This window comes from Pelodiscus sinensis, chromosome 8, assembly GCF_049634645.1.
Source record: "Pelodiscus sinensis isolate JC-2024 chromosome 8, ASM4963464v1, whole genome shotgun sequence".
Taxonomy (NCBI): Eukaryota; Metazoa; Chordata; order Testudines; family Trionychidae; genus Pelodiscus; species Pelodiscus sinensis.
Window position 1 is genome coordinate 56,733,432 of NC_134718.1, and position 26,520 is coordinate 56,759,951.

At 43.4% G+C, this 26,520-nt stretch overlaps 1 protein-coding gene across 11 annotated transcripts in view; it reads right to left on the reverse strand.

Moving 5' to 3' along the window:
• TACC2 (transforming acidic coiled-coil containing protein 2) overlaps nucleotides 1-26,520 on the reverse strand; it is a 210,893-nt gene that overhangs the window by 170,513 nt on the left and 13,860 nt on the right. For 8 of the 11 annotated variants that reach the window (XM_006111412.4, XM_075935335.1, XM_075935330.1 and 5 more), the window contains exon 1: nucleotides 563-738. Coding sequence is in view for 3 of the 11 variants with exons in the window: in XM_075935331.1 (XP_075791446.1) it covers nucleotides 563-738; nucleotides 12,988-13,047; nucleotides 14,425-14,460 (272 nt within the window). In the remaining 8 variants the exon portion in view is untranslated. Of the gene's footprint in view, nucleotides 1-562; nucleotides 739-12,987; nucleotides 13,048-14,424; nucleotides 14,511-19,731; nucleotides 20,109-26,520 lie in introns of those variants that run through there. The other 3 variants (XM_075935331.1, XM_075935334.1, XM_075935333.1) reach the window with 3 other exon arrangements.

Sequence of the window (26,520 nt, forward strand, 5' to 3'; positions counted from 1 at the left end):
AAAGCACTCTTCCTGTGTTATTTAATGAAGTCCAGAATCTCTTACCCTCTGTCATCCTTAATCACACCACATAGTACTTAATTCCTTGAGTAGTCCACTGTGATTATTTAGAAAGTAAGGTACTACTCAGTGTGAGTAAGAGTGGCAGAATCTAGCCTGAAATTATTAAACACAGAAAATTATGGCCTTTCTAAAATCTTTATATAAATATATTAGCAACTGCATATAGCCATATTTTATCCCCTAAACAAAACTTCTCAGTATTTTTGTGCCCCCGGGGAAGGTTTATTAGCATAAGCATAGGAGATGAACAGTTATTATGGAAGCTAGAGAGTACTAATTTAAAATTATATATTTCATAAATAAAGATAATTTTATTTAATATTAATATCCTTTGCTTTTTTTTCTTAAGTGCTATTTTGCACAGCATCTCATTGCCCATGAGTAAAACAGATTTTAAAAACTGATAGTCCACTAAGAAAGTCAGGCAAAAACATACACACAATCTCTCAAATAACATTCTCAATATTGACCATATAAAGAAAGAAAGTCCATTTCCTACCTGGTAGCCTTTGTAATTAAGACATTATCGGGTGAAGCAGTAGTTGTAGATAAAAGATTCAAGACGTCTTGACCACCAGATCCTTCTCCACTCTTCTTTTGCTGCTTTTTCTTTTTTATATCTTGCCCATTACCAGGAGGTTGGCCTGGTTCTGGAGCCGGGGCTGAGGAAACATTCTGCAACAGTAAGGAAAAAAGCTCCAATAAATAGCTCATAATATATATAGTTTAGAGTTAGCGTGCAGATGATTTTGTAGACTATTATTGTGTTCAATACACTCACAAACTTTCAAGCAGGTACCTATGATGGAATTCAGAGATTCCATCTTTAAGCCATTTTCTTTTCCTAGCTATACATTAAACAGAGGGAAATAGTTGAGTCAAAAATAAACATAAGAAACAGAACAGGGATGGAAGAATGTAACAACTGTTCTCAAGCCTGAAGCTGCTCAGAGCATTTACTGGCCCAAAGAGAGTATCGTCTTCTCTTTCTCAAGCCCAGCAATGCTTTCTCTTGCTAAGTACATTTACAAGGACCAGAAGGATGGATGAAAACAAGCTATACATTATTTATTCATAAAAGTGACAAACAATTTGCAAAATAATAAAATAAATCAGAATTAATCAGCATAATAACCAAGGCAAAATATTCAGAGCCAGATTTCAAATTCTTCTCCATATTACAAGTGTGCTCAAATCCAATAAGTCACACCTGCACAAAAGGGGTCTGAAATGTTGTCATTCTGACTTTGTCAAGGCTGTTCCCCACTCTGGCACTTTGAGTGCAAAAGGTGGGGGCTCATAAAAGACCTTTAAAATACTTTGCCTCTGTGGGCTTCTGCTTAACCCTAAGGTTACAGATTCCCTGACCTTTGAAGGTATGCTGCCACCACCCAAGTGAAAAAAACCAACCCTTTCTTCTTGAACCTCAGAAGAAATCGTTTGGGAACTTCTTGCAGGGGGTTCCCCGAGCTCTTTTACCACAAGAGTTCTTGAAAAAAGAAAACAAACTAATATCTGATAACTGACCTCTTGGTCTTAGGCATGCGTACACAGACCTCCTATTACCTTCCAGGGCACAAGAATCAGATCATTAGGGTTGCCAGGTGTCGGGTTTTGAACCTGACAGTCCAGTATTTGAGCTTTCTGTTTGAGAAACAAATTGAGAAAATATAAATAAGAAAATATAAATGTCCGGTATTTTCTAAATTAGATGTAATGTAGATTGTGATGTAATGTCAAGTGTGTCCGGTATTTTTGTTGAAACCATCTGGCAACCCTACAGATCATAGACTTAAAAATTGAGATATTATTAACAAAACAAAATATATACTTGGTAAAGCACACTTGGTAAAGCACACCAGGCCAATCAGGGACGGGGGAGCCGCACGAAACTTCCGTCGCCCTGCCCCCGGCCCTGTGAGGCACACTCAGCACTTCAAAGTGCTACATGCTCCTCGCAGGCCGGGAAGAGGCTTCGCGCGCTCCCCTGGCCCCAGGCCCTGATTGGCCTGAGGGAGCGTGCAAAGCCTCTTCCCGCCCTGCCAGGGGCATAGGTGCCTAGTGGGAAGGGGGAGCAAAGAGGCTCCCCGCACTTCCAGACCAAGCATGGTCTGTGGGTGTGGAAGCCCAAAAGCATCCTGGACCCGCCCCTTCTGGGGCAGCCCGGGGCCATTCAAAAAAAGTTTGAAGAGGCCTCCGGACAAAAATTATTGCTCACCTCTGTCCTAAGTGTTACTTTGGCATGGCAGCTGCTACTTTCCCAGTCACACTACTGATGTTCTAAGAGTACGTCTACATAGCGTTGCCAGATGGTTTAAGCAAAAATAGTAGAAACACCAGACATTATATCACAATCTACATTACCTCTTATTTAGAGAATACCAGACATTGTATTTTCTAATTTATATTTTCTCAATTTGTTTCCTGAACAGAAAGCTCAAGTACTGGACTGTCTGGTTCAAAACCGGACACCTATATCTACACTGCATCTAGGAGCAAGTCTCCCAGCTCAGGTAGATGGACTTGTGGTAGCAGGGCTTGGGCGAACATGCTACAAACAGCCTTGTAAACACTGCAACTCAGGCAGAAGCTCAAGCTCTCAAGCTTGGGATTAACAACGAGTTGCATCCTCAAAAGTCATGCAGAGGCAAGTGCACATCCTTTAAGCACCAGGATGCTCTGGGATGAACTCTGCCTTGAACTCTTGATGACAAAATGCTTCTTGTTGCTCCCCCTGGAGTGGTACAGTCCAAAGGACCCAATCCTGAATTACTAACTGAATTATAAATATGAAGCCCTGCGTTTGCATAAGCATCAGGGGTAAGACCAGACTGATTTCTAGTTCTGGGGTTTTGTATTTGTATTTTCTTCATTTACAAATGAAATTGTTAAAATTGTAATTACAGAAAGACTTTGCATAAGAAGCAGCATTCCTTTCCTCATTAACACGCCGTGCTGTCACACAAACATAGAAATTTCATAGTCACAGCTGAAAGCCAGAGACACCCAGTGGACAAAAAAACAAAACAAAACATTATGCATGTAAGAAGCAACTGAAAAGATGTGAGCATTCAGGACATACTAAAAACATAACAAAAGAAAGAAGAGTCAACATCCTTCAGGCTCAGTGCAAAAAACCAATAAGCTCTAACATCATCTTCCTATCTCTGGACAGAAAGTACACGGTTGGGATGAGCTGATAGCTCTGGAGCTGTTTATCATCTGTGTGGACATCCAGCTTGTGTGGGCTTTTCAGTCTGTCTGAGTATGTTTATGGCTCCTGTCACTACAATATCTAAGTAGCTCCCAACAGTTAAAAAGAAAATCTCCTTCTACCAACAGAGATAATGTATGAGGTTTGTGTACAAAACAGATAAACGCTGTGGTGTATGTATATCCACGTCTGCATGTAGAATTCAGTGAGAGAAAGGAATATGGAAGATACAATGTTTTGAATTTAATTCTGGAAGCTGTAACCTCTAACTTCATCACATCTCTGGCAGGAGCAAGCCTGCGTCAAGGGCAGGCAAAATACAGCCAGCAGACTATATCTGGCTTGCCAAACCACCAGATTCAGCCCACTGCCACCATCCTGTGGCGCAGCAAGAGCCTCAGGCAGGCTCCCACCCAAAGTGGCCAGCTGTTGGAGGTATGTACTCTACATGCTGCAAGCCCCTGGCAAGCTTGCAACTCTCCTTGGACAGAATTGGACAATGGGAGCTGTCTGGGCCATGCTTGCAGCGTAGACAGTACACGATGCCTCTCCACCCAGGAACTCACAGCACTCAAGAAGCACATGGCCCCTGGAGCTGGCCACTTTCAGTGGCATGCAGGTGTGTGAGTCAGGGAGTCTCCCTAAGGGTCCTGCTGGGCTGCTGGCTAGGTGATATGGCTTCATTTCTACATATGATGAGTTGCAATAATCAAAGCCTAACCACAAATATGAGTATCACAGTAGACAGCTCTCTGTCCAATAGGATGGAGCGTAATCTGGCTGTCAGTATTTTCTGCCACCACAACAATTAGTGCTCCCAGTAACAGAGAAAAACACAAAAGAACCCCAAGGGAACAGACTAGTTTAACAGTTCTGTGCAGATGCTTTTCAGCAGTTTAGGGATGTTACATAGGAAGTTAGTTCTTTAAGTACTTTCCCCTACTTATGACATCACCTTAATTTTTCTTGGGTTCAATTTTAGACAGCTGCTTTATCAAGGTGCTAATGTCAGCTAAGAAAGCTAGGAGACGGAATGCTCTATTAAGTAAACAGAAGTGGCTATTGTCTGCCGGCACTATTGTCCGCTGGACTGTGTAATCTCCCCAGGCTCCCTATGCCTTATATAAATGTTGAGCAGGACGGGAGAGAGGAGTGAGATTATTGCTATTCCACAATAGTGGGTACTGGATGTGGAGAAAGCTGCTCACAGTGACAGTCCAGGTTATATTGAAGATCTGAGGGAGTTGTATCTCACAAAAATGTATCCCCTAATAAACTTGTTAGTCTTTAAATTGCCACCGGACTCCTTGCTGTTTTTGCTGAAACAGACTAATATGCCAACCCCTTTGAAACAGGAAACTGTTTTTAGATTGTACTAGCTCTTTGGGCAGGGACACAGTGTCCCTGTGGATTGTATAGCACCTTACACAATGGGGCCCTGTTTCTGACTGAGTGTTTTGGCTCACTTGACAAACGATGAATAGCAACAGTCTGTGCCGGTGAACCACCTGTAGCTTTCAGCACCACATTTTCTGTTAGGATGTCCCACTTTCAGAGTCAGGCAGGTTGAGAGGAATGCAATGATGAAATAAAGCATAGACTCACTATTGTCCTGTTATCGATACTAGGGATATTAACGTGTGTTTCTTTAGGTAAATGTGTAACTGCTGAAATTTTTCAGTGGTTGCACATTTACACGCAGGGGGGCAGGTGGCTCCTCAAGAGCAGCCTGTTTCCCACCACCACCACCATGCTGCTGCCTCTGTACCAGAGGCAGTGGGGGTGGGAAACAGGCGGGAGCTAGTGGTTGTGGGGAGCCAGTTTTTAAGCGGCTCCCCAAGCCACCTGCACCCCCCCCCCCCACCACGCTGATGACTGTATCAGAGGGAGCAGTGCAGGGGAGTAGGGGAGGCAACTCCTTGGGAACTGGTGCTTGTGGTGAGCCAGCTTAAAAGCTAGTTTTCTGTGAGCACTGGCTCCCACCTACCCCTCCCCCACACACTGCTGCCTCTGTATCAGAGAGGCAGCAGCACGGAGGGGGGCAGGTGGCTCCCTGCAAGCACCAGCTCCCGCCTGTCCCACCCCTGCCTCCCTGAGATACTCCCTCTGATACAGGGGCAGCAGTGCAGGGTGGTGGTGCATGTAATCGTGAGGTTTAACCGATGAGCTCAGCCTCATCGGTTATCCATGTTCACGTTTACACTTTTACATCCCTAATCGATACCTGATCCTAATTAATCTCTCTTTAGATCAGACCTTTAACTAAAAAATCTCTTTCAGGTTAAAAATTTTCTTGTCCTACTGACCTGCAGCCATCTCACTTTCAGTCCCACAGAGTAATGGGGAATGTCTCCTACACACAAAGCCATTTATCAAAACTGTTTCCTATAGAGACAACGTATGTTCTTTAAATTTACACCCAAAGCTAAGGAATCCTGACAGCAGCATGATTAATGTGACGTTAATAATACAGGTGGATCTGATTATGTTATTGAAAAAAATCCTTGCTCATCAGCATATGAGATAGCAAAATTAGCAGCTTTTCCCTTGGGTGCGGGGGGGGAGGGGCTTCAGCCCAGGAAAAGGGGCATGGCTTTGACTCAGGGCTGGCCAGGGTGAGGGCCGCGCTGCCAGCCAGTGGCTGCTCCCTGGGGCTGAGACGCTTGCAATCCCTCCTGTGGTATAACTGTCCCACATCTTGCCCTTTCAATTTGATGGGGGGGGAGGGGGAATCACATTCCACACACATCCCATTGTCCTGGCACAACCAAATCCTGACTTTGCTTTAAGTTACGATAAGAGGAAGCTGCAAACCAAATTGTGTGGTTCTAGCTCCTACCGTTTAGGAGGAACTCTTGAACAAACACACTGACTGACGGATGGATACACAGACACACAAACTTTGTAAAATATATAGCAGAAATTATCCCCCCTCCTGTAAATAAGTAGGAGCAAATCTTCTGAGACCAATTCAATTCAGAATAGAATACTTATTTTTTCTAAATATCTTTCTGCTGTCAGTGATTTAGCATTTAAGACATTATGGCCCATAATCAGCCTTCAGCTATACCTGTACAACTCTAATCGGCTGAGGGTAGAACTTGGCCATGTTATGTATTTTCTGAATATAGCTGTTCTACAAGCATACTGTACTTAGAGATGTATTTATTGGTTCAATGGTACTGAATTGTTTGAATGCTAAACTCATTCTTGCCCTCAAATTCTAAGCCTATGCTACAACAGAGAAACAATATTCAACTGTTTTGTCAATCTGTTCAGAATTCAATCACAAAGATATGCAAACGAATTGCTGTACTAGATTTTCCCCAAAATACATTCTCGTCGAAGTAGAAAGTTACAGGCTTGGATTCCACCACAATTTTTGTCATGTGGTGAAAAAACAATGAACAGAATTCATTACAGAAAACGTAGTTAGAGAGCTGACATTAAAAGAAAGCATGCATATGAAATTAAAAGATTACAACTTGTTTGACCCTCTTACAGTCTCTGAAGTGATTTGCATGACATTTCCTTTGTTTTTATTCAGTGATCATTGATGAGGAAATTTTAAAAAGTTTTTACCCATTAAAATAGGAAAAAGTTACTAAATTGAGAGAGAATTTAAAAATAGAAATTGCTGAAAATCTTGTATATTAGAAATCAGATTTTTTTTAAATTAAGATTGATTTAAAAAATAAAAGTGTGCATTAAAATAATGCAAGAGTGACTGACATTGAGGACAGACAAATATGTCAGAAGAAACAGCAAATAGTTCAACGCTGCATTTTTCTTTAAGCCCATATTTTACCTAAGGGAATAAAATTATTTCTTCTGGAAAAGGAATATAACAGGGTTTTATTGCCAATCCTTGCAAAAGGACAGATACCTTATGAAAACACGAAGGCAAATCCACAAAGATTAGCTTTCAGTATCCCAAACATTGTTTTCTTCTGGTGCAATCTGTTTGATCAGGGACTATAGAGACCAATGACTTACAAGAATAGTCTGTTATTAAATGATTTTAGAATATGAGAGTTTTAAATGATCCAGTAAAATCCACTGTTATAATATGGCAAACATTATTGAATCAGAAAGTTGCTTTAATACATTCTATTCACCGTACAGTTCCATGAGCACTCATTGAATCTCCCAGTCTGATTTAAAGCCCTAGCAACAGCATTAGCTGCTGCCATGGTATTGTATTACAAAATTCCAAGAGGTCTGACAATTTCCCCAACAGATCAGTAGGCTCTTGATAAGGCACCACAGAAATGATTGTTTTAAAAGTAGAAATTTGTACTTGAACACAAGGAATGAGTGGACTTCTTTTTCCCCTGAATGAACAAAGTTGCCTCCTTTTAAATCTTCCTCTATGGCACATTCCTACATTAAACACACATCCTATTACGGCAGTTGTTGGAACATGCCATAGTTCTGACTAGTTTCTGTAGTTGAAAGTAATCTTTGAAGAGTTACACTACGTTTCCATTCCTAGTAACTCCTTGTGATTATTGGGAAGGGAAGAACAGATGGAACAAAGGTTTGTCAGTTTTAATCAATAAACCAGATCTTACCTTTTATTTTCTCCACATCTTCCATTGCTCTTTTCTAATGTGAACTACAAATTATTTTTTAAATTCATTTAAATTTTGTCTGCTAGAATCATCAGTTCATTCACTCCCAAGTCAACAGCCTCCTCTGTAAGAAGCTTATGGTGAACAATCTGACTGCAGGTGAATGCTGGGAAGTGGACCAAAGGTCATCCCCATGGTGTCAGGAATCAGATTTCAGAAACAACTGCCAAGCTGACCAAGTAGGGAGGGTAACACATGTTAACTGTTAAAGACAGCAGGCCACACATCTTTTCAGCCAAATGGTTTGCACATGTGTGACTTACAGGCTATTATCAAGTGAAAAAAAATGTGTACATGATACCCTGGAAAAAGATTCATCTCTAATATTTTGCGGCCAGGACAATGCTCATTTTACTTCCTTGAAATGATTGCAGGAAAGAGTAGTGGAAAGTTTGTCCATCCAAAACTTGGAACAGTCGAGCATTCCTCATGAATCTTATTATACTTACAAATTAAACCAATTTCTTAAAACTGCAGCTGAACCTTTGTGAGAAGAGCTGCCTGCTATTCACAGTTTGTCCAGATGCACGAAGTGGGATACTGACACTTGCCTGAAACTCCAATCTACTCCTCTGATGGCAGTTACACAGGGGCTCTGTGTGTGTGTGTATGTGTGTGCTATTACACAGGACTGCTTGTGTGTGTGTGTCTGCACACTAATACACAGGGGTGTGTGTGAGTGTGCATGTGTTCCGTCCACACTATAGAACTATCCAGAAAAAAAGTTTACAAGAAGGAGTCTTGAAAAAGATATATGGTAACATAATTGTGTCGATCGTGTAGATGGGAAATCACTTTGTGAAAATGGTTGCACAGAACTGTTTGAGCAGAACACCTTGCAAGGTCAAGTCCATCATTTGCACTTTTGTCCCACTCTCGATGGTGAGGTCATTTTGTTTTGCTGCAGTCTCCTCTGTCAGATAAATTATATTTTTAGTACTGAGGTCGTTGATGTTCTCAGTGGCTCAGAAGAGATTTTATTGTGCAATGCAATATTGCAAAACCAGTGACTCCTGTTTTGATGGGTGGATTCCTCTTCTGCTGCTGCTGCAGCCACCTCCTCCCTCTGCAGCAGCATCCTTCACCACAGCACCATAACCTTAATCCTGGCCCTGCATGCAGACAGAGGAAAGTCCAGGAATGCACCTTGCATGGGCAGCTCCTGTCCCATCACATACGTTCCAGATCCCTTCTCAGGGCACTGCTGTCCTGAGACCAAATCAAACCTGAGAAGCACTGCAACTCCATGCCTCAGTTTGCAAAATCCAGAGCAGTGAGTCAAGCCTAAGGTTCCCTCTCAGCTGCAAGACAGCAAAGCCCTGCAGCTGCTTAATCAGCCCTGCCCAGCCAGGCAGCTCTGTGCCTGAGTCCTGAGCCCCTGATTGGGTGGGGCTGATTAAGCAGCTGCAGCACAGGTCAGAGGAAATCTAGGTCAGGCCCATCCCACATATGGGATGATTGCAGGATGGGCAACACACATGTAAGCCTCCCACCTACACAGAGGAGCTAATAGGGTTGCTGGGCCACTGAGCAATGGGGGTGGGGGGTAAGCTCTGTGTTCTGGGTAGGGGCAGGGCCACAGGCCAAAGGGACAAGGCTGGGACAGCCTTCTCCCAGCACCACCCAGACGGCCTGGCATTCCTCCCTTGTCCCGGGGCTCAGAGCTGGCTAGAGAGCACATAGTGCTCCCACAGCAATTCTAAAAGGCCTCGGGCTTCAGCCAGTGTCACAGTAGTGGTAGTGGCAGCGCCGAACCCCAGACCCTTTAGAATTGCCAGGACCCTTCCCATCAGCAGGCCTGCTTCCACCCCTGTCCAAGTGTAGGATTGCGGGGCGGAGGTGGAGAGTGCTGCTGCAAGTCAGTGCCTGCAGGTCATGACTCCTGGAGCAAGGAAAGCACGCTGAGAAACTTAGTGCACCTCAGCAGGGTCCCCACAACCAGTTAGTGCCCACTAGAAAACCACCTCCCACTGATGTGCACTAATGCATCATGTAAACAAGCCTCTGTCAAATACAGAAGTTGCTGCTTGACAGATTTCTAACAAAAAGAGTCCTCTACCAATGCTGCAAACGTAGTGGCAGCTTTCTGGGGACGGGGACCATCTCTTTGTTCTGTTTGAACCCCAAGCACAATGGCCTTGGTCCTTGACTAATGTTCATAGTCACTAAAGTCATACAAATACAACAACAACAACTAACTTAAGCTTCACATCATTGTGTCTTAAGAGTAACCTTTCAGGAACTACTTCTGTGGAAAAAATAATTCAGCTTTCATGACATCTGGGCTCGGTATTTAGCCTCTCTGCTAAAGGTGCAGGTGTCGTTTAGGTTTTCCCATGAAGTCATGTTATTATTGACACTAGCAGGACAAAGTTTAGGCAACTGTGATAACAAGAAAGCAAAAGCCATTTCAAAATTCTGCTCACAGACTTTTATTTTATGACCCTACAGCAGCATGTTATTATCCTCCTTTTCAGTAATAATTATAGAGCATGTAAAATATTTTTTAAATGTTGTGCTCCCCACTTAGCCACTGTCTTACTCTCACTGTCACACACCATATTTCTTTGTCCTTTCAGAAAAGGTAATGGCTGTCTGAACCCAGAGGCCAGTGCATGCCTTGCGCTGGTGGTGTTTATGACCTTTCTGTACTATTAAGCAGCCTGAACTGTTTATCCTCAGAACAGGTGCAGCACACTCAACGTAGGCGTCTTCACAACAACCCACCCATGTGCTTCAGCTCTGACCTTCTTGAATGTATATCATAGACACTTAAGAGTACTTTGGGACAAATGTGTTACAGCTATAGAACTGCTTTCGCATTTCTTGTAATTACTTTGTGTTTTTCACCTGCCCCTGTGACCTCCATCACTTGTCTTTTACCCCTTGGAAATTCTGGAAACTGCTGAGCTTCCTTTTGTTAAATAAGACAAAAGAAAAAAGTGAGTTTAGTTTCAAGCAGAAACCATAGGAAGACCACCTCCATTTTTAATGGAAAATACACTGACAGACACAGAAAATAATTAAGTTCATTCGCAGAAACAGCTTGTAAATATTGAGGATGTGGAGAGAGAACAGAACAGATACAGACATCTCTTTACCTGGTATGGGAGAAGAGAAGGTAAGAAGTTTATGTTACTTCCTTTTTTATGAGGAAGGTAAGTGTCAGGGCTGCCAGGATGTAGTTTTTGACCGGAATGCCCAGTTGAAAAGGGACCTTAGTAGCTCTGGTCACACTGCTCACTGAGGGTATGTCTACGCTACAGCGTTATTTCGAAATAAGCTATTTCGAAATAACACGTCTACACACAAAATGCATTTCAAAATAGCGTTTTTCTATTTTGAAATAGCACGTCCATACTGAATGGATGTTGAATCTCATTTTAGGCTGGTTGGAATCAGTTCCGGCATGGCATCAGGTCAGAAGTTGCCTTGTGGCCAGAGCGGCCAGCAGGGCACCCTGTGAAGGGCTGGAGGCTCCCTATTTCGAAATAAGTGTCTACACTGCGCTTATTTCGAACTAGAAATTTCAAAATTGGCACTATTCCTCGTGGAATGACATTTACCAACTTCGAAATAAGCCCTCCGCTATTTCGAATTAATTTTGAAATAACGCAATGGCTGTGTAGATGCTAGGAAAGTTATTTCAAAATAACTGCTGTTATTCTTAAATAACTTTGCTATGTAGACATACCCTGAGCCACTAAAAATCTGATTGGTGGCATAATGGGGCTAAGGCAGGCTGTCTGCCCTGGATTCATGCCACTACCAGAATTGTTGCCCCTAAGTGCAGGTGCAGGCTATGATGCTAGGTATATTTTGCACCTGAGGCAAAATATTAATGATGCGCCCCCTCTCCTTAGGTAAACACATGTCACACTTTACTTTTGCAGCCTACTATTTTTACTTATTGCGTTTTTGCGCCCCTGATTGTGATGCACTCGCAGTGAGCGCCCCGCTTGCTTCGCCCATGTTACCTCACTGCTCCAAACCCCTCTGGGCTCCAGCCTCAAGTTGCACTCTAACCCCCACGTCCCCAGCCCCAAACCAGAGCCAGTACCCACAGCTGGAGTCCTCACCCCGTCCCACACCTGGAGTCCCCTGCTGCAGCTTAGAGTCCTATTCTGCACTCCACACCCCTAGGCCCCAGCATGGAGCACGCTCCTGCACTCCAAAACCCCTATCTCTGACCCCACACCACAGTCCCCAGATGGAGCCCACATCCCCCCATAGTGAGCTCCTCAGCCCCAGCACTGAGCCCACTCCTGCACCCCAAACTCTTCAGTTCCAGCCTATCCCAGAGACTGCACTCCCACCATAGCCGTCACCCTCTCCTAATCTCCTGCCCCAACTTGTAGCCCCATCCTGCACTCCGAACCCGTGGGCCACAGGCTGGAGCCCTTGCCTACATCCTAAACCCCTCATTCCCAACCCCACCCCATAGCCCTCACCCCCCCTCCCACACTCTAGCCTTCTTTTCTAGCCTGAAGTCCTCTTCCAAATCCTGAACCCCTCATTTCTGGCCCCGCTCTGGAGCCTGTGAAGTTCAATTTTTGAGCTCCTTTGCATAGTCTTGAGTGCTCAAAATTACAAAACAGACCCTTTTAACTTTTAAGTCAGTGCTAAATTTAGCATATAGTTGCCCATCTCTGATTCCATGCTTGTACATTTTGTTCATGAAACAGCTCAGTGCTGGAATTTTGGGATCTTGCTACCTGATAAATATATAAAAACCACATGTGAATTGCTATTGGCTTCATCAACAAAATTCATTTCTCCATCTTAATTCATAATGAACAGGAAGGAAAGCTGGCATGCAATAACATATTAGTATTGAACATTTCTCTAATAGCGCAGAATGTTACTGAAAAACTAAACACATTTAAAAGAAAACAGATTTTGATTTTTTTTTTTTTTTTGGACAACTTGCTGAAAACATATACATGGCTGCTGATTACATTTGCAGTCAGCCTCAAGAAAAGAAAAGCCAAGAGCTGATGCATGTCAAACAACAGCCAAGACTTATGCTAAAATGTTGAAACACAAAGCATGCAAATAATTTTCATTGTCTAATACCTGCTGTGTTCCTTCATTGGGTGGTATTAGGATGACTTTATTTGTGCCAGCAACTTCTGACTAGAAACAAATATAGTTAAACATTTGTTAACTGAAACATGGCAGTTTGGATCACTTCTTAAGCAAAATGTAACAAATCTTTTCAATGGATGCTTTGCAGATTTTGGTGATTCCTTTAATTCTAATTACTTGACATTTTCTCTTGTTATTTTTGTTATTTTTTCTGCTAACAGTAACCCAGAAAATAATTTGGGCTTGTGTCCTTTCCCCCCCTCCCTCCACATTTCTTTTTAGTGTGTAATGAAGACCTGGGTGTATTTTGTTTGTTTTTGGTTTGTACGTGAAGGTTGTTTTAAATTAGAAATTCAGGTATTGTCTGCTCTTGAAGATGCAATAGTGACTTGGAAACTAGTTTAAATTACATTACAAAAGTTAGAAAAATTGAATCATTAAGAAAAGAAGGTGGTTTATTACCCCAATCACAATGTTTTGAATTCTTCGGGCCAAATCTGGCATTTGTCCTGCCTGCTCAGGACCACTCTAAGCTGCACAGGTGGAAGCTCATTTCACCAGTCAGTGGATGATACCCCAGAGATGTCCAGCAATAAAAGACCTGTGGTACAGATGTGGCTGACCTGGATCATGTAAAGGCATGCGGGGCTTGGGCTGCAGGGCTATAAAACTGCAGTAAAGGGCTGGAGCTGCGAACTGGACTTTGTGACCTCCCAGATTGCAGGGTCTCAGAGCCCAGGCTCCCGCTCAAACTTAAATGTTTTATAGCCTGAGACCTGCGAGCCTAAGTCAGCTATCCCAGATAGCTGCCAGTCTTTTATTGATCAAACCTATGCAATTCAACTCCCAACCCCAGTACAAAGGAGAAATGTGGCTTGGCCAGAGAGCTGTTGTGTTCCTGTGATCACTAGCTCCTGGAACAAAGAGCCAATCACAATTTTTACTCGTATGTAATCAATAGGCCAAGTCCTGAGAAGTGTTGAAGCATCTGCAACTCAATATTAGGAGCCCTTGGAGTTAGATCTAGTGTAACTAGCCATATATCTAGCAAAGGGAAAGCTTGCGGGCACTTTTCACTGTCTTGATTTTAAAACATTAAATGTTTGAAGGATAAACACATTTGTAAATAATCCAAGATTACCTTCCACCAAATTATAAACTGGAGGATCCTTGTGCTGAGCAAGGTATAAATGCCTGGATTAACACAGGCATACTAGATAGCTATCATGAAAGAAGTGAAAACATAACCTTATACTGATAAAAAGCCAGATTCTGCCCTCAGTTGTATTTATTAACCCCCTTTGATTTGTGTGGCTGTTACAGAGCAGAATATAACATGCCATGAAAATGAGCACTTTGTATGAAAACACTTGCTGAACAATAGGCAGTAAGGACAAGGAGGAAGGAAAATTTCATCACACTCACCTGATTTTCTCTGCTGCTGCTGTTTTCATTCCCCATTGTGATGCAAGAGCTCCAGTATCACACAATGATTAGGGTAAGCCAGATAGCTGGAAGAAAGGAAAATCTGTAAACTGCCCTTGTATAACCAAGTGCTCTGAAACATTGCACTGCCTCCTCATTCTTTTTTCTCCTAAAGTTAAGGCTCATAAAAATCTTCATCTTAAACACATCATGGAAAAATAGCTTTCTATGGGTTGCTTCTGTGAAGTTCCTCTCTGACCTCTTCTCCAACACTGTTTTTACTGAAGCTGGCAAACTCTCCTCTAAATACAATTTTGTTGCTATGTTCCTCAGTTACCACAAGCACTGTGCATACCATCTAAGGGGCAATGGATTTTCTTTGCCAAAATTAGTTCTGATGGAACTCACAGCTCATTTGAAACTTTTTGGTTTTAAATGTATTCAAATCATTTAAAAAATTATTATACTAGCCTGAATTCATCCAGAGTTTGGAATTGTAATGTTAAATCTGTCCACCTACTACATTAGAAAAACTTTGTATTTTTCTTTCAAATAAAAGCATATACAGGCAGTCCCCGGGTTACGTACAAGATAGGGACTGTAGGTTTGTTCTTAAGTTGAATCTGTATGCTCTGCCCCGGGCTTCCTGGAATCAGCCTCTGATCAGTTTCAACAGGCTGAATCTGGATGCCAGTTCCCACTTACATACAGATTCAACTTAAGAACCCCAGGCGTCCCCAAGTAAGCTGCTGCTGAAACTGATCAGCAGCTGATTCCAGGAAGCCCAGGGCAGAGTAACTCTGCCTTGGGCTTCCTGTAGCCAGCGCTGGTCAGTTTCAGCAACAGCTGACTTGGGAACGCCTGGGTCAGAGCAGCTGGGGTGCTGCTGGGTTGCTCCAGTAGCGCTGCTCCTCGGCGCTACTGGACCAATCCACCAGCACCCCAGCTGCTCTGCCCCAGGTGTCCTGATTCAGCCACTGCTGAACTGACCAGCAGCGGCTGAATCAGGACGCCTGGGGCAGAGCAGCTGGGGTGCTGCCAGGTTGGTCCAGAGCGGTGCTACCACAGGCACACCAGCACCCCAGCTGCTCTACCACAGGCGTCCGGAGAAAAGCCTGGACTGCTGGGGGGGGGCATACTAGCTGCGCCCCCTCCCCAGCAGACCAGGGAGACGCGGGCAGGGGACCGAGACGCACCGTGGTCCTGCCGCCTGGGTCCTCCGCGCCTTTGCTCCGCATCTCCCTGGTCTGCTGGTTTCCAGCAGACCAGGGAGACAGGGAGCAAAGCCTCTGAGGACACCGGCAACAGGACAGCCGCGGCGCATCTGGGCTGTCCGCTGCCTACGTGCTCCGCAGCTTTGCTCCCCGTCTCCCTGGTCTGCTGGAGACCAGCAGACCAGGGAGACGGGGAGCAAAGCCTCTGAGGACGCCGGCAGCGGGACAGCCGCGGCGCGTCTGGGCTGTCCACTGCCCGGGTGCTCCCCGGCTTTGCTCCCCATCTCCCTGGTCTGGGGAGACATGGAGCAAAGCCGCGGAGCACACGGGCAGCGGACAGCCCAGATGCGCCAAGGCTGTCCCACTGCCGGCGTCCTCAGAGGCTTTGCTTCCCATCTCCCTGGTCTGCTGGTCTCCAGCAGATCAGGGAGACGGGCAGCAAACCCCGTTCGTAACTGCGGATCCGACATAAGTCGGATCCGCGTAACTCGGGGACTGCCTGTACTTTTTTCACCCTTAACACTAAACGGAGTCTTCTTCTGCTGTTCTCACTTAGGCAAAACTCCACGTACAGGCAGTGGGCCTGTCTCTGATTTCATACAAACAGGGCCTGATCTTCATTTCCACCCATTTTGTACCATTGTAATACCATTGATTTTAATGGAATTAATCCTGATTTCCAGAATTTAAGCCCAATGGGTTATTTCCCTGCATAATCAGTGCAGAACTAGGTCTTTGTTCATCCAATCTATACAGGGAGATAAAACAAAATAAATAAAAAGGGTGGAATTGTTCTTAATTTAGGGGTTACTACCCACTCATTTTCCTAATTTATCATCTCGCTATCATGATTGACTGATGATACTCAGAACTAATGGTCAGGCTATGTTCAGACTTTGTTTCCAGGAGTTTAAAATGCAAGTGTTAATATTCTCTAAGAAATTCTACACCAGAATATTACAAATACGCATTACTTTCGCTTTATGATGAAATTCCAGATTGTTGGCCTAATTCTGTTCTCATGCTCTGGAAGAAAGCAAAAATAGCTAACTAACGTCGATGACACTAAATGGGTGGAAGAAAATAATTGGTTCTACTAGTCCATAAAATGACATTAGGTTCTAGGGGATTTTATTATCATGAAAGAGTATTGTTTTTTTAAATGGGAGGGGTTTTTAAAGTTATTTGGTTCTATGTTTATGAATAATGCCTGAACCTACTCCCATGGGCACAAGGATTAATGCCTTAGGGCGGGAGTGGGCAATAACCAGCCCATGGGCCAGACATGGTTTGCCAGGATTAGCTCCTGGCGGGCCACCAGATGCTTCATTTACCTGTGCATCCACAAGTATGGCCGCTCACAGCTCCCATAGGCCATGGTTCCCGATTCCTAGCCAATGGGAGCTGCAGGGAGCAGTGGTCCAGCCCACAGCGCTTCCCACAGCTCCCCCTTGGCCAAAAACACCATCGTGGGTCAGCCATATTTTTTTTCCTTGGTGTATAGTGTAGACACATTCTTACAGAGTCCTAGCTTCTTTCCTGTGGAAGCTACAGTCAAAACTCACATTGGTTTCAAATTTCAGGATGGGTTCTTCCGAGAAATTGTCTCATCGTAGAGTGTGAAATACTCTCAACTCCTATTAAAATCAACATGAGTTAAGGATGTCCGATCTCATAATTTTGCCATTAGAAATGGAAACCCTACAACATGACCAAAAATATCTGTGGATTAACCCTTTTCACATGCAGTCACTCTATATCTGACCTTATCCTCCAAGAAAACCTGCACAGCTTCAAAAGACGAGCCTGGGATTTTAAATTCATAATTTAGGTAGACTGTAAATATCATTAACTGCCTAGAGACATTGGATTTATGGTTTATTACAATAATTTATAACCAACTATTCAACTCTCCTCTCTCCTGCCCACAGGATAGATAGGTGTTAATGGGCTCCCTCACCTTTAATGATCCCTTGAAATGTATGTTAATTTATGCTAAATAAAGTGTTCCCTCTTTATTTAGTTGTGGCATGCTGAGTATATTTCCTATATCTGAAGAGCGCTGTATAAACTTGAAAGCTCATCCATCTCACCAACAGAAATTGGTCCAATAGAAGACACTACCTCACCCACCTTGCCCCTCCAGTCTCTCAGGATGCATCTCTGAAATAAGGTCTTACTGAGCCTTTTCAGGCTAACAGGGAAATATTATAATATATTCTGAAATGTATATGTAACCTGCCACTAGGTGGATTTGAACCTGAGACTTCTGAAGAGGAATAGAGGAGCTTCTACGCTCTGAGCTAAAAGCCAGCCGTTTCCCAGCCCATGCTGTGGAGGTCTGTTGATCTTAGCTGTTGCTGTGGTCTAAGTGCTACTTGAATTGCTCAGTAACCACACTAGGGCTGTGTCTACATTGGCAAGATTTTGCACAAAAGCGGTTGCTTTTGCGCAAAATCTTGCTGCCTGTCTACACTGGCCACGAGTATTTGTGCAAGAACACTGACTTTGTAATGTACAAAATCAGTGGTTCTTGTGCAAATACTCTGACGCTCCCACTCAGGGATAAGCCCTCTTGCACAAATATTCTTGCGCAAGAGGGCCAGTGTAGACAGCAAGGTTAATTTCTTGTGCAAGAAAGCCAGATGGCTAAAATGGCCATCGGAGCTTTCTTGAGCAAGAGAGCATCTACACTGGCACAGATGCTTTGCGCAAAAAAAAATCTTTTGCGCAAAGGCACATGCCAGTATAGACACTTCTCTTGCGCAAATACTTTTAGCTGAAAAACTTTTCAGTTAAAAGTATTTGCACCAAATCATGCCAGTGTAGATGCAGCCTAGGTGTGTGGGTTACATATACATGTAGCAGTTTCTTTAAAACAACTAGCCCAATACACTATGGACATCTTCATTCTTTCCCCAAGGGGAGACTTTTGTTGACTTTTCCATGCTGGTGAGGTGACCAAATACTTTTTTCAGTTCCCACAGTTAGTTTTTTGTCAGGAAAACAGCTGCCCCAATCTTCAGATAATTGTGACACTAAATAACAATCCCAGGAAGATGGAAATCAAGGCTCAAATTCTGCCTTCTGATGGATTTGCACAACAATAGCATCTCTAGGAGAACTGCACACCTGAGACCAGATTTAATCCATTGGTCTTAACTGAGACAGTCATTTCTCCCCTCCCCCCTTCAGCATTGTGAATCATTATCAAAGAAAGGGTTTTGGGCTCAGTTCTTCCCTTGCTTTAGTCCTCTTGTGTCACGTTAGCATTGTTTAAAATTTCTTTTCAGTGAAATTCATTCTGTTTCCAAATACTTTACAAGGCTTGTTACACCACTTCAGTACTGCTAAGCAGAGCAACTACTAAAAGAGAGTAAAACTGTCAGGTACCAATACAACCAAAAAACACAGTATTGCTTACTGAGTCCTATTAGAATTTACAGCAGTTAAAGCACATAAAATACTGCAGACATAGAAATACTAAAAACTCTTGCCACTAATCCCCAATAAAATATATTTTTTCTTTCCTTGCAATAAGAAGCTGTCTGCGCTCCTCTGCTCAGATACCATCCCTCATCGAGTAGTTAAAATAAATCTGCCAGAAATTAGGAGTAAAAGTAAAGTCTCCACAGGCTGTACATTAATAAAATAAATGTATATTGCTGAGTTAAGACATTTTTGCAAATTAAAATATAATTCCAGTGAGTTTAGTTTATCCAAGTCCACACACAGTTCTAAAATATTTCCACAAAGCAAGTCAAACTCTGGTCTTACCCTGTGTGTTCTTTATAAACATTGTCGTATTTATTTTATTTCAAGTGAATATTAAAAACTTGCTAATAAAACAAATCTCAGTTCATAAATTAAATATTAGTTCAGTTAAAATATAGTGTATCCTTTCTATACTCCTTAATACTATGGAGCAACTGTAAATACATAATGATACTAATGAAATGCAATTTAACACTTCACATTTCAAAAAGTAGCTGCTAATACAAAGCTGGCCTGGTAAATCTTTTGAGCCCTTTTCTGGAATACAATAAAACCATTTATCCCCTTAAATAAAGAGAATACTTTGTTTTGCACTTACATTCCAAGATTAAGTCTGGCTGCTCTGGAACTATTGACATTTCAGACTGTCTTTAAACCATTCTTTTCAACTGCACCTCATAAACCTCCACCTCTTTTTCTGCCTCCTCCTCTCAAAGTCACATGAAGTGTAGGCTTTATGTCAGTAACACACCCACCTTAATTTACACATAACCAGTTGAACAAACAACTCTGCCTCTGCCACAGGCACAAAAGAGAACCAGTGAGTTTCTCTGCTCTCTCTGTCTCTCTCTGTACTGTTCAAGTGAGAGAGCATTAAGGATTTGCAATTTCATAAAAAAGCTACCGTATTACACAAAAACCATTTCAGACAATTTTTTATCTTCAAGCACAACCTGTAGTGTTTCTCCATCTATAATATTAACATCGCTCCTTATATTGAAGATTTACTCAAGGTGAAACTGTATCAACGTTAGTTATGTGGGGATTTATTTTCACAGACAAAAAATCAGCATTATCACCTTTTTTGCTTATTTATATTTTGTAAGTTTCTTTCATTCTCTGCCACTGCAGTAAAAAATCTCCTAGAAGTGTTTACTGCTGAAAGTAGGTGTTCCGGCACTAACTATATAGTGAAGTAATTTTCCAATGAATCACCTTTAAAGGTGGAGGCCTATAATAAAAACTCTGAAATATGATGGTACAAGAAAGACCAGTTTATAGTGTGAGCTGATTTGCTGTTTGCTGTTATTACTGCTTGCTGTCAGCTCCAGGAAGTGTCACAAAAAGGGTGTCCACAAAGGCAGATGACAGCAACGGCCAATGAATTTCTCATGCGATAGAACTGCAAGTGATTTAAATGCTTCCACTCTGAGCATTGGTTCTTCTGGTGCCACATGGCATCTGACACACTATCATTTATCACATGTTGAGGGACTGCACTACTAATTCTTGCACTATTAAATGCATGGTATCTAAAAGAGAATATGTGGCAGGACTTTCATTGGCTAGCTGTCAGAAAATACAGGCAGTCCCCGGGTTACGTACAAGACAGGGACTATAGGTTTGTTCTTAAGTTGAATTTGTATGTAAGTTGGAACTGGCTCCAGATTCAGCCGCTGCTGCTGAAACTGACCAGGGGCTGACTACAGGAAGCTGGAGGCAGAATTGCTCTGCCCCCAGCTTCCTAGAATCAACCACTGATCAGTTTCAACAGCGGCTGAATCTCGAGCCTGGGACAGAACAGCTGGGCTGGCAGGTAGGTCCCTGCAGAACCAACCCAGCAGCACCCCAGCTGCTCTACCCCAGGGTCCACAACAAAAGCCTGGTCTGCTGGGGGGGGGGCGCACTAGTTGCACTCCCCCCCCCAGCAGACCAGGAACACGGGGAGCAAAGCCGCAGCGGCGGCGGGGTCCTGCGCCTCTGAGGCTTTGCTCTGGCAAAGCCTCAGAGGTGCGGGACCCTGCCGCCGCTGCGGCTTTGCTCCCGGTGCCTCTGGTCTGCTGGGGACCGTCTCCAGCAGACCAGGGACACCGGGAGCAAAGCCGCAGCAGCGGCGGAGTCCTGCGCCTCTGAGGCTTTGCCAGAGCAAAGCCTCAGAGGCGCGGGACCCCTCCGCATTCCCGGCTTTGCTCCAGGTGTCCCTGGTCTGCTGGAGACGGTCCCCAGCAGACCAGGGGCACCCGGAGCAGCTTTTCTCGCCCCGGAGGTGGCGGGACTGCTGCGCTCTGGGTGGTCCCGCTGCCTGCGAGCTCCGGGGCGAGAAAGCCCCGTTCGTAAGTGCGGATCCGACGTAAGTAGGATCCGCGTAACTCGGGGACTGCCTGTATAGCCAATAGCCACTAACAACTGAATTCATCTGGGAGGATTTTGTGAAAGCCTCAGGTTATTGACATATACAATTTAACAACTTTATGCAGTAATCTGACTTGAACAAAATATTTTCAGGCTCAAGACCTAAATGAATTCCATTGCTTCTGACCCATTTTTGTGAGCTATATACTGGAGTGATTCTGCCTCCAACTCTAACCCCTATATGCTGTGCACAGCAACTGATTGGAGAATTCCCTGGTGCAGGCAGAAGTGACTATGTTCCCTACTCTCTTTTGCAACCTCTGGCATAGGGACATGCTCAGGGTGGAGTTAGTGATGGTTCTGTTCTGTAGCAATTAGTGCCATGGGAACTCCAGCTCACAGGGAGCTCAGAATAGGCTGTCATAAATGAGAACAATAAACAGCTGGTCTGACTCTGCACAGGTGCCTACAAACTGGAGGGAAGAAAATTGCTTAAAACCTTCCTTTTCCCTGGACTCTACCTCCTGGCTTAGGTTCTGCAAAACTTATTCAAGGTGAACATTGGGTTTTTCACTATATCTGACAATGACAATACTGCTTTTATTTATTTATTTTTAGTTGGGCCATCATAATGTTCCTTGTTGGTACATAGTAAAATTATCTAAAATGTATGTGTGAGCACTTTCTTTTGACCTGTAAAACCAAAGGCCTCTTCCTAGAGTACAGAAAAACACCTTTAGTTAGCACTAGTAGTAGACAGGTGCCATATCCTCTCTCTTTGCCAGTCACAAAAAGGAAGCTTCATTCATAGATCCATGCACACACACTCCAAGCTAGCACATAGTACTGTTCCACCTACCATATCCATGTGGGAAAACCCAACTAAATGAAATGGAAGATAACTTGAGGAAGATAACTTGTTCAGCACAAATTGTGAGGGAGAGGGGGATAGGAAATCAACCGTGTGTGGTTGTTCATGATTCAGACCCTCTGTCTATTTGCTGTCAGTATCTGAACATATGCAAAGGAGCATTCCTTTGGCTGGCCAAACTGCAAATATTTTCACAGCCTGTACGCAGTAGTTTACTATGCCAGAAGCATGAGTAATTGGAAAGGAGAAGGGAGTGGTATGTGGCTCAGGTGACTCTGTGCTAAAACACATCAACCACATCCCATAATCCTTGGAGGGACTCCAAAACAGCCCTCAATATACTTGAGGACATCGAGAAAGTAAACCACATAGTTTTGGGGACCAAACAGGCACAAAAGCTACATATCATTTAGCTGATTCCGCATATTTATAAGAGGTGACCTGGAATTTGATCCTAGTACATACATTCTTTGTAGACGTAAAGGTTCATAAGCTAAACATGTCTTGTGAGTTTTAGAAGAGCAGAATATTCCCTGGCTAAAGTCAATATGAGAAAGGATTAGTTTAGGATAAATTTTCTTTAGAATCCAAATACCATCAAAGGAAGACAGGATATATTTTCCCTTAATGTTACACTGACTGGTCCGGTGAGATAAGTGGATTACATTGTAGAGGTCTAAGGAAATACTGAGTATACTGCTACACTCAGAGGTACGATCAGAAGAGATGTAATTCCAGCATTGTATAATCTTAATGTAACCACTGCAGAATCAGTGTGTTTGCTTTCTGTATCGTAATCTCTTGAAGGCCTACAAAGAGCATCACCCTAAAGTTGTTTTCAATCCTAATTTCCTGTCACTCAACAACTAGTAACAACCTGGCTAAGACGGAGGAGAAATCCCAAACAGCACTCTTCCTAATAATAGATAATACTGGGTTATTCCAAAAGCGCACACATGGATGACAATTGATATTGCTTAGCAACTTTGCCAGTTGGATTTACTATGAAAACTGCAGACTTATATTGTTGCTTAGCAACCACAACCAGACTTGGCCTTTAAAGGGAAGCCTATGAAAACATTTCTTGCTACCCTCCCCCAAATGGATTTGTTAACAAGTATTTCTCCAGAATAACTGCACCACAGGGATTGAAGATTTGGGGCAGTATTTGTGAGATGATAACTTTGGGATACCTCCCACATTTCATAGAATCATAGACTACTGGAACTGGGGCCAGGTCTACACTAGCCCCGAAAGGTGGGCTTAAGGTACGCAACTCCAGCTACACAGAATCCATAGCTGGAGTCAGTTTACCTTAAGCCAAGTTTGGCACTATCCCTACTGGGGGAGGCCGATGGGAGCAAATACTCCTGTCAACTTCCCCTACTCCTCGCAACTGCAAGGAGTACAGATGCTGGTGAGAGCTGCCTTCAGTATTTGATTTACGGGTTTATACACAAAATCGAATGCCAGAATGTCGATCTCCAGAATGGTGAGTGAAGATGTGCCCTGGAAGTCATCAAGTCCAGTTCCCTGAAGTCAGGGAATGTCCAACCTAATGTCCAACCTAAACCTCCCTTTCTGCAACTTGTCTGGTGCATTCTACTTCAAAAGTTATTTTGCAGACCTGCTGCTATAGGACTAATGACATCATCATTGCTTTTACTTTTAAAAGAAGAAACCTAAAATTCTCCTTTATATTTCCAGGTCCTCAAAACCTAGGTCCCCATTTCTGTCAACTTCAGGGGACCCATTGTCTGGCTTTGACCACAGAGACAGAAAACCTATTATATGGTCATGCCATCCAGGGAAGGGCAATACCTTATTAAGAATTATATTGTACTTTAATTATATAAATAATACCACATCCAGCAGTGTGGATTGAATTATTATTGTAAGATACTCTAGTGTATAAAGCTATTGTTGTCCTTCAGGTATTCTCAGATAATAACTCTGTTGATATGAATCAATCATGTCATCTTCCTTCAGGACCAATCAGGGCCACGTCAGTGATGCCATGTCAGTGAGCTTTTTTTGTTTGTTTGTTTTGTTTTTTGCTGCTTCTCATTTGTGTGCAGCCTGCAACTGATTTTTCTGAGAGTCTGCAGTCCCTGACCCAAAAAAGGTTCCCCACCTCTGCACTAAAAGGAATATAGGTATAGCTCTTCTAATCTGTAACATAAGCGAACATATTCTTCAAGTACTGTGCTGTAGCTAAGAGATCCAGTGAAAGTCTGGGATGCATAACTACAGGGAAGGGATAGCTCAGTGGTTTGAGCATTTACCTGCTAAACCCAGGGTTGTAAATTCAATCCTTGAGGGGGGCCAGGGCCGGATGGAGGCATGGGCGAGCCGGGCAGCTGCCCAGGGTGCCAACTGATGGGGGGCAGCTGTAAGGGGATACAGCATCCTTTACAGTTGCCATCAGGAGCTACCCACCTGGCTCCCGTGGTGTGGGTGTGCCCGCAGCACTGGCCAACAGCACCCTTCTCCCCTTCCCCCCCCCCCCCCAGCTGCAGGGCCCTGCACGGCCTGGTGTGCATGTCAGCAGCACTGGCTAGGCTGGGCAGTGCATGTGCTGAGTGCCCTGGGGGTGGGCCTGCAGTCCTGGGGGGTGGGCCTGTGCCCCATGGGTGGGCCTGTGCATGGGGCTCTGGCTGGCCCTGAGGAGGCCATTTGGGCTACATCTAGACTACTTTTTCAAAAAAGAGCATCTAGACTACAATTGGTGCTTTTTCGAAAAAGAGCGCCCAGGCAGTCTGGATGCGCTCTTTTGAAAAAGCACAGTTTGCATTACATAGCACCTTTTTTCAAAAGAGTACTTTTGAAAAAAGGCGTTATTCCTTGTAAAACGAGGTTTTCCACAGTTGAAAAAACTGCCACATTCTTTCAATTTACTTTTGAAAGACCGCTGCAGCAGTCCAGACGCAAGGGATGTTTTTTCTAAAAATGGCCACTTTTTTAAAAAACCCTGTAGTCTGGACACACCCCTAGGGATCTGGGGCAAATCTGTCAGGGATGGTACTCGGTCCTGTTTTGAGGGCAGGGAACTGGATTTGATGACCTCTCAAGGTCCTTTCCAGCTCTATGAGATATATTCTCCATATATTCTATGAGAAGGAGCAAAATTGGATAAAAAAGGTGTTGTTACCTCTGTATATGGTATTAGATTATTGCTGGAATACATTATCTGGTCACAACTCAAAATGGGTGTTGAAAAAAATTGAAAGAATTCAGGAAAGAGCTGCAAAAATTATTCTAGGTCTGGCAAACATGCTTTATAGCAACAGACTTAAGAAGCTCAATCTGTTTAGTTTCTCCAAGAGAAGGTTACAAATTAAGGAGGTGTTTTGATGACAGTCTACAAATACCTACATGGGGAAGAGATTTCTGGTAGGCTTTGTTCTATCAGAAAAGAGCAAAATGAGATGCTGGAAATGGAAGCTGGACAAATTCTGACTCACAATAAAATATGCATTTTTAAATAATAATGGTAATTAATCACTGGAGCAGCTTTCTGCTGGGTTCTCCATTGTCTGAAGTCTTTAAAGCGACTAGATCTCTTTTTAATGATATGCCATATCCCAAATAGAATAGAAGTTATAATCAGAAACTTCTGTGTGATGTTCTTTGGCATGTTTTATAGGATAAGACTACATGGCATACTATTATTTGATGTTAAAATCTATGGATGACATTTCACTGATGCACGTATACACGTTTATACATTTGCCTTCTTTGCTGTGAAGTTATTTTTTTTTCCCAAGAATATTGTGACTCCATAACTTAAGTTTGATTCCAGCTTGTTTGCTGAATGTCCAGAGTGCTTGCTAAGCTTAAGGAACCCTCTAATTATGATTGTGCTCCTGGGTGTTTTGATTTCAAAATGTGGACTGTGAATATGCTATTGTGATTTACCAAGATCACGTCTGCCAACTGGGCCCGAAGTTCCAAGGTTGGGTCCCAGCATCTGCTGACGGGCCATACTGAAGGGGCATTTTTCTCCCCCAAACTACAGCAATAGGGAAAGTGGGACAAAATCCACAGACAGCTGAAGATGGTCTCAGTTATCTGCTGGCAGAAGGAGAAGGATGAGCTGCTGCTATTTGGCTCACCACATCTCAAATGCCACATACAGCGTGAGGAGACCACCCTTAGTCAAAG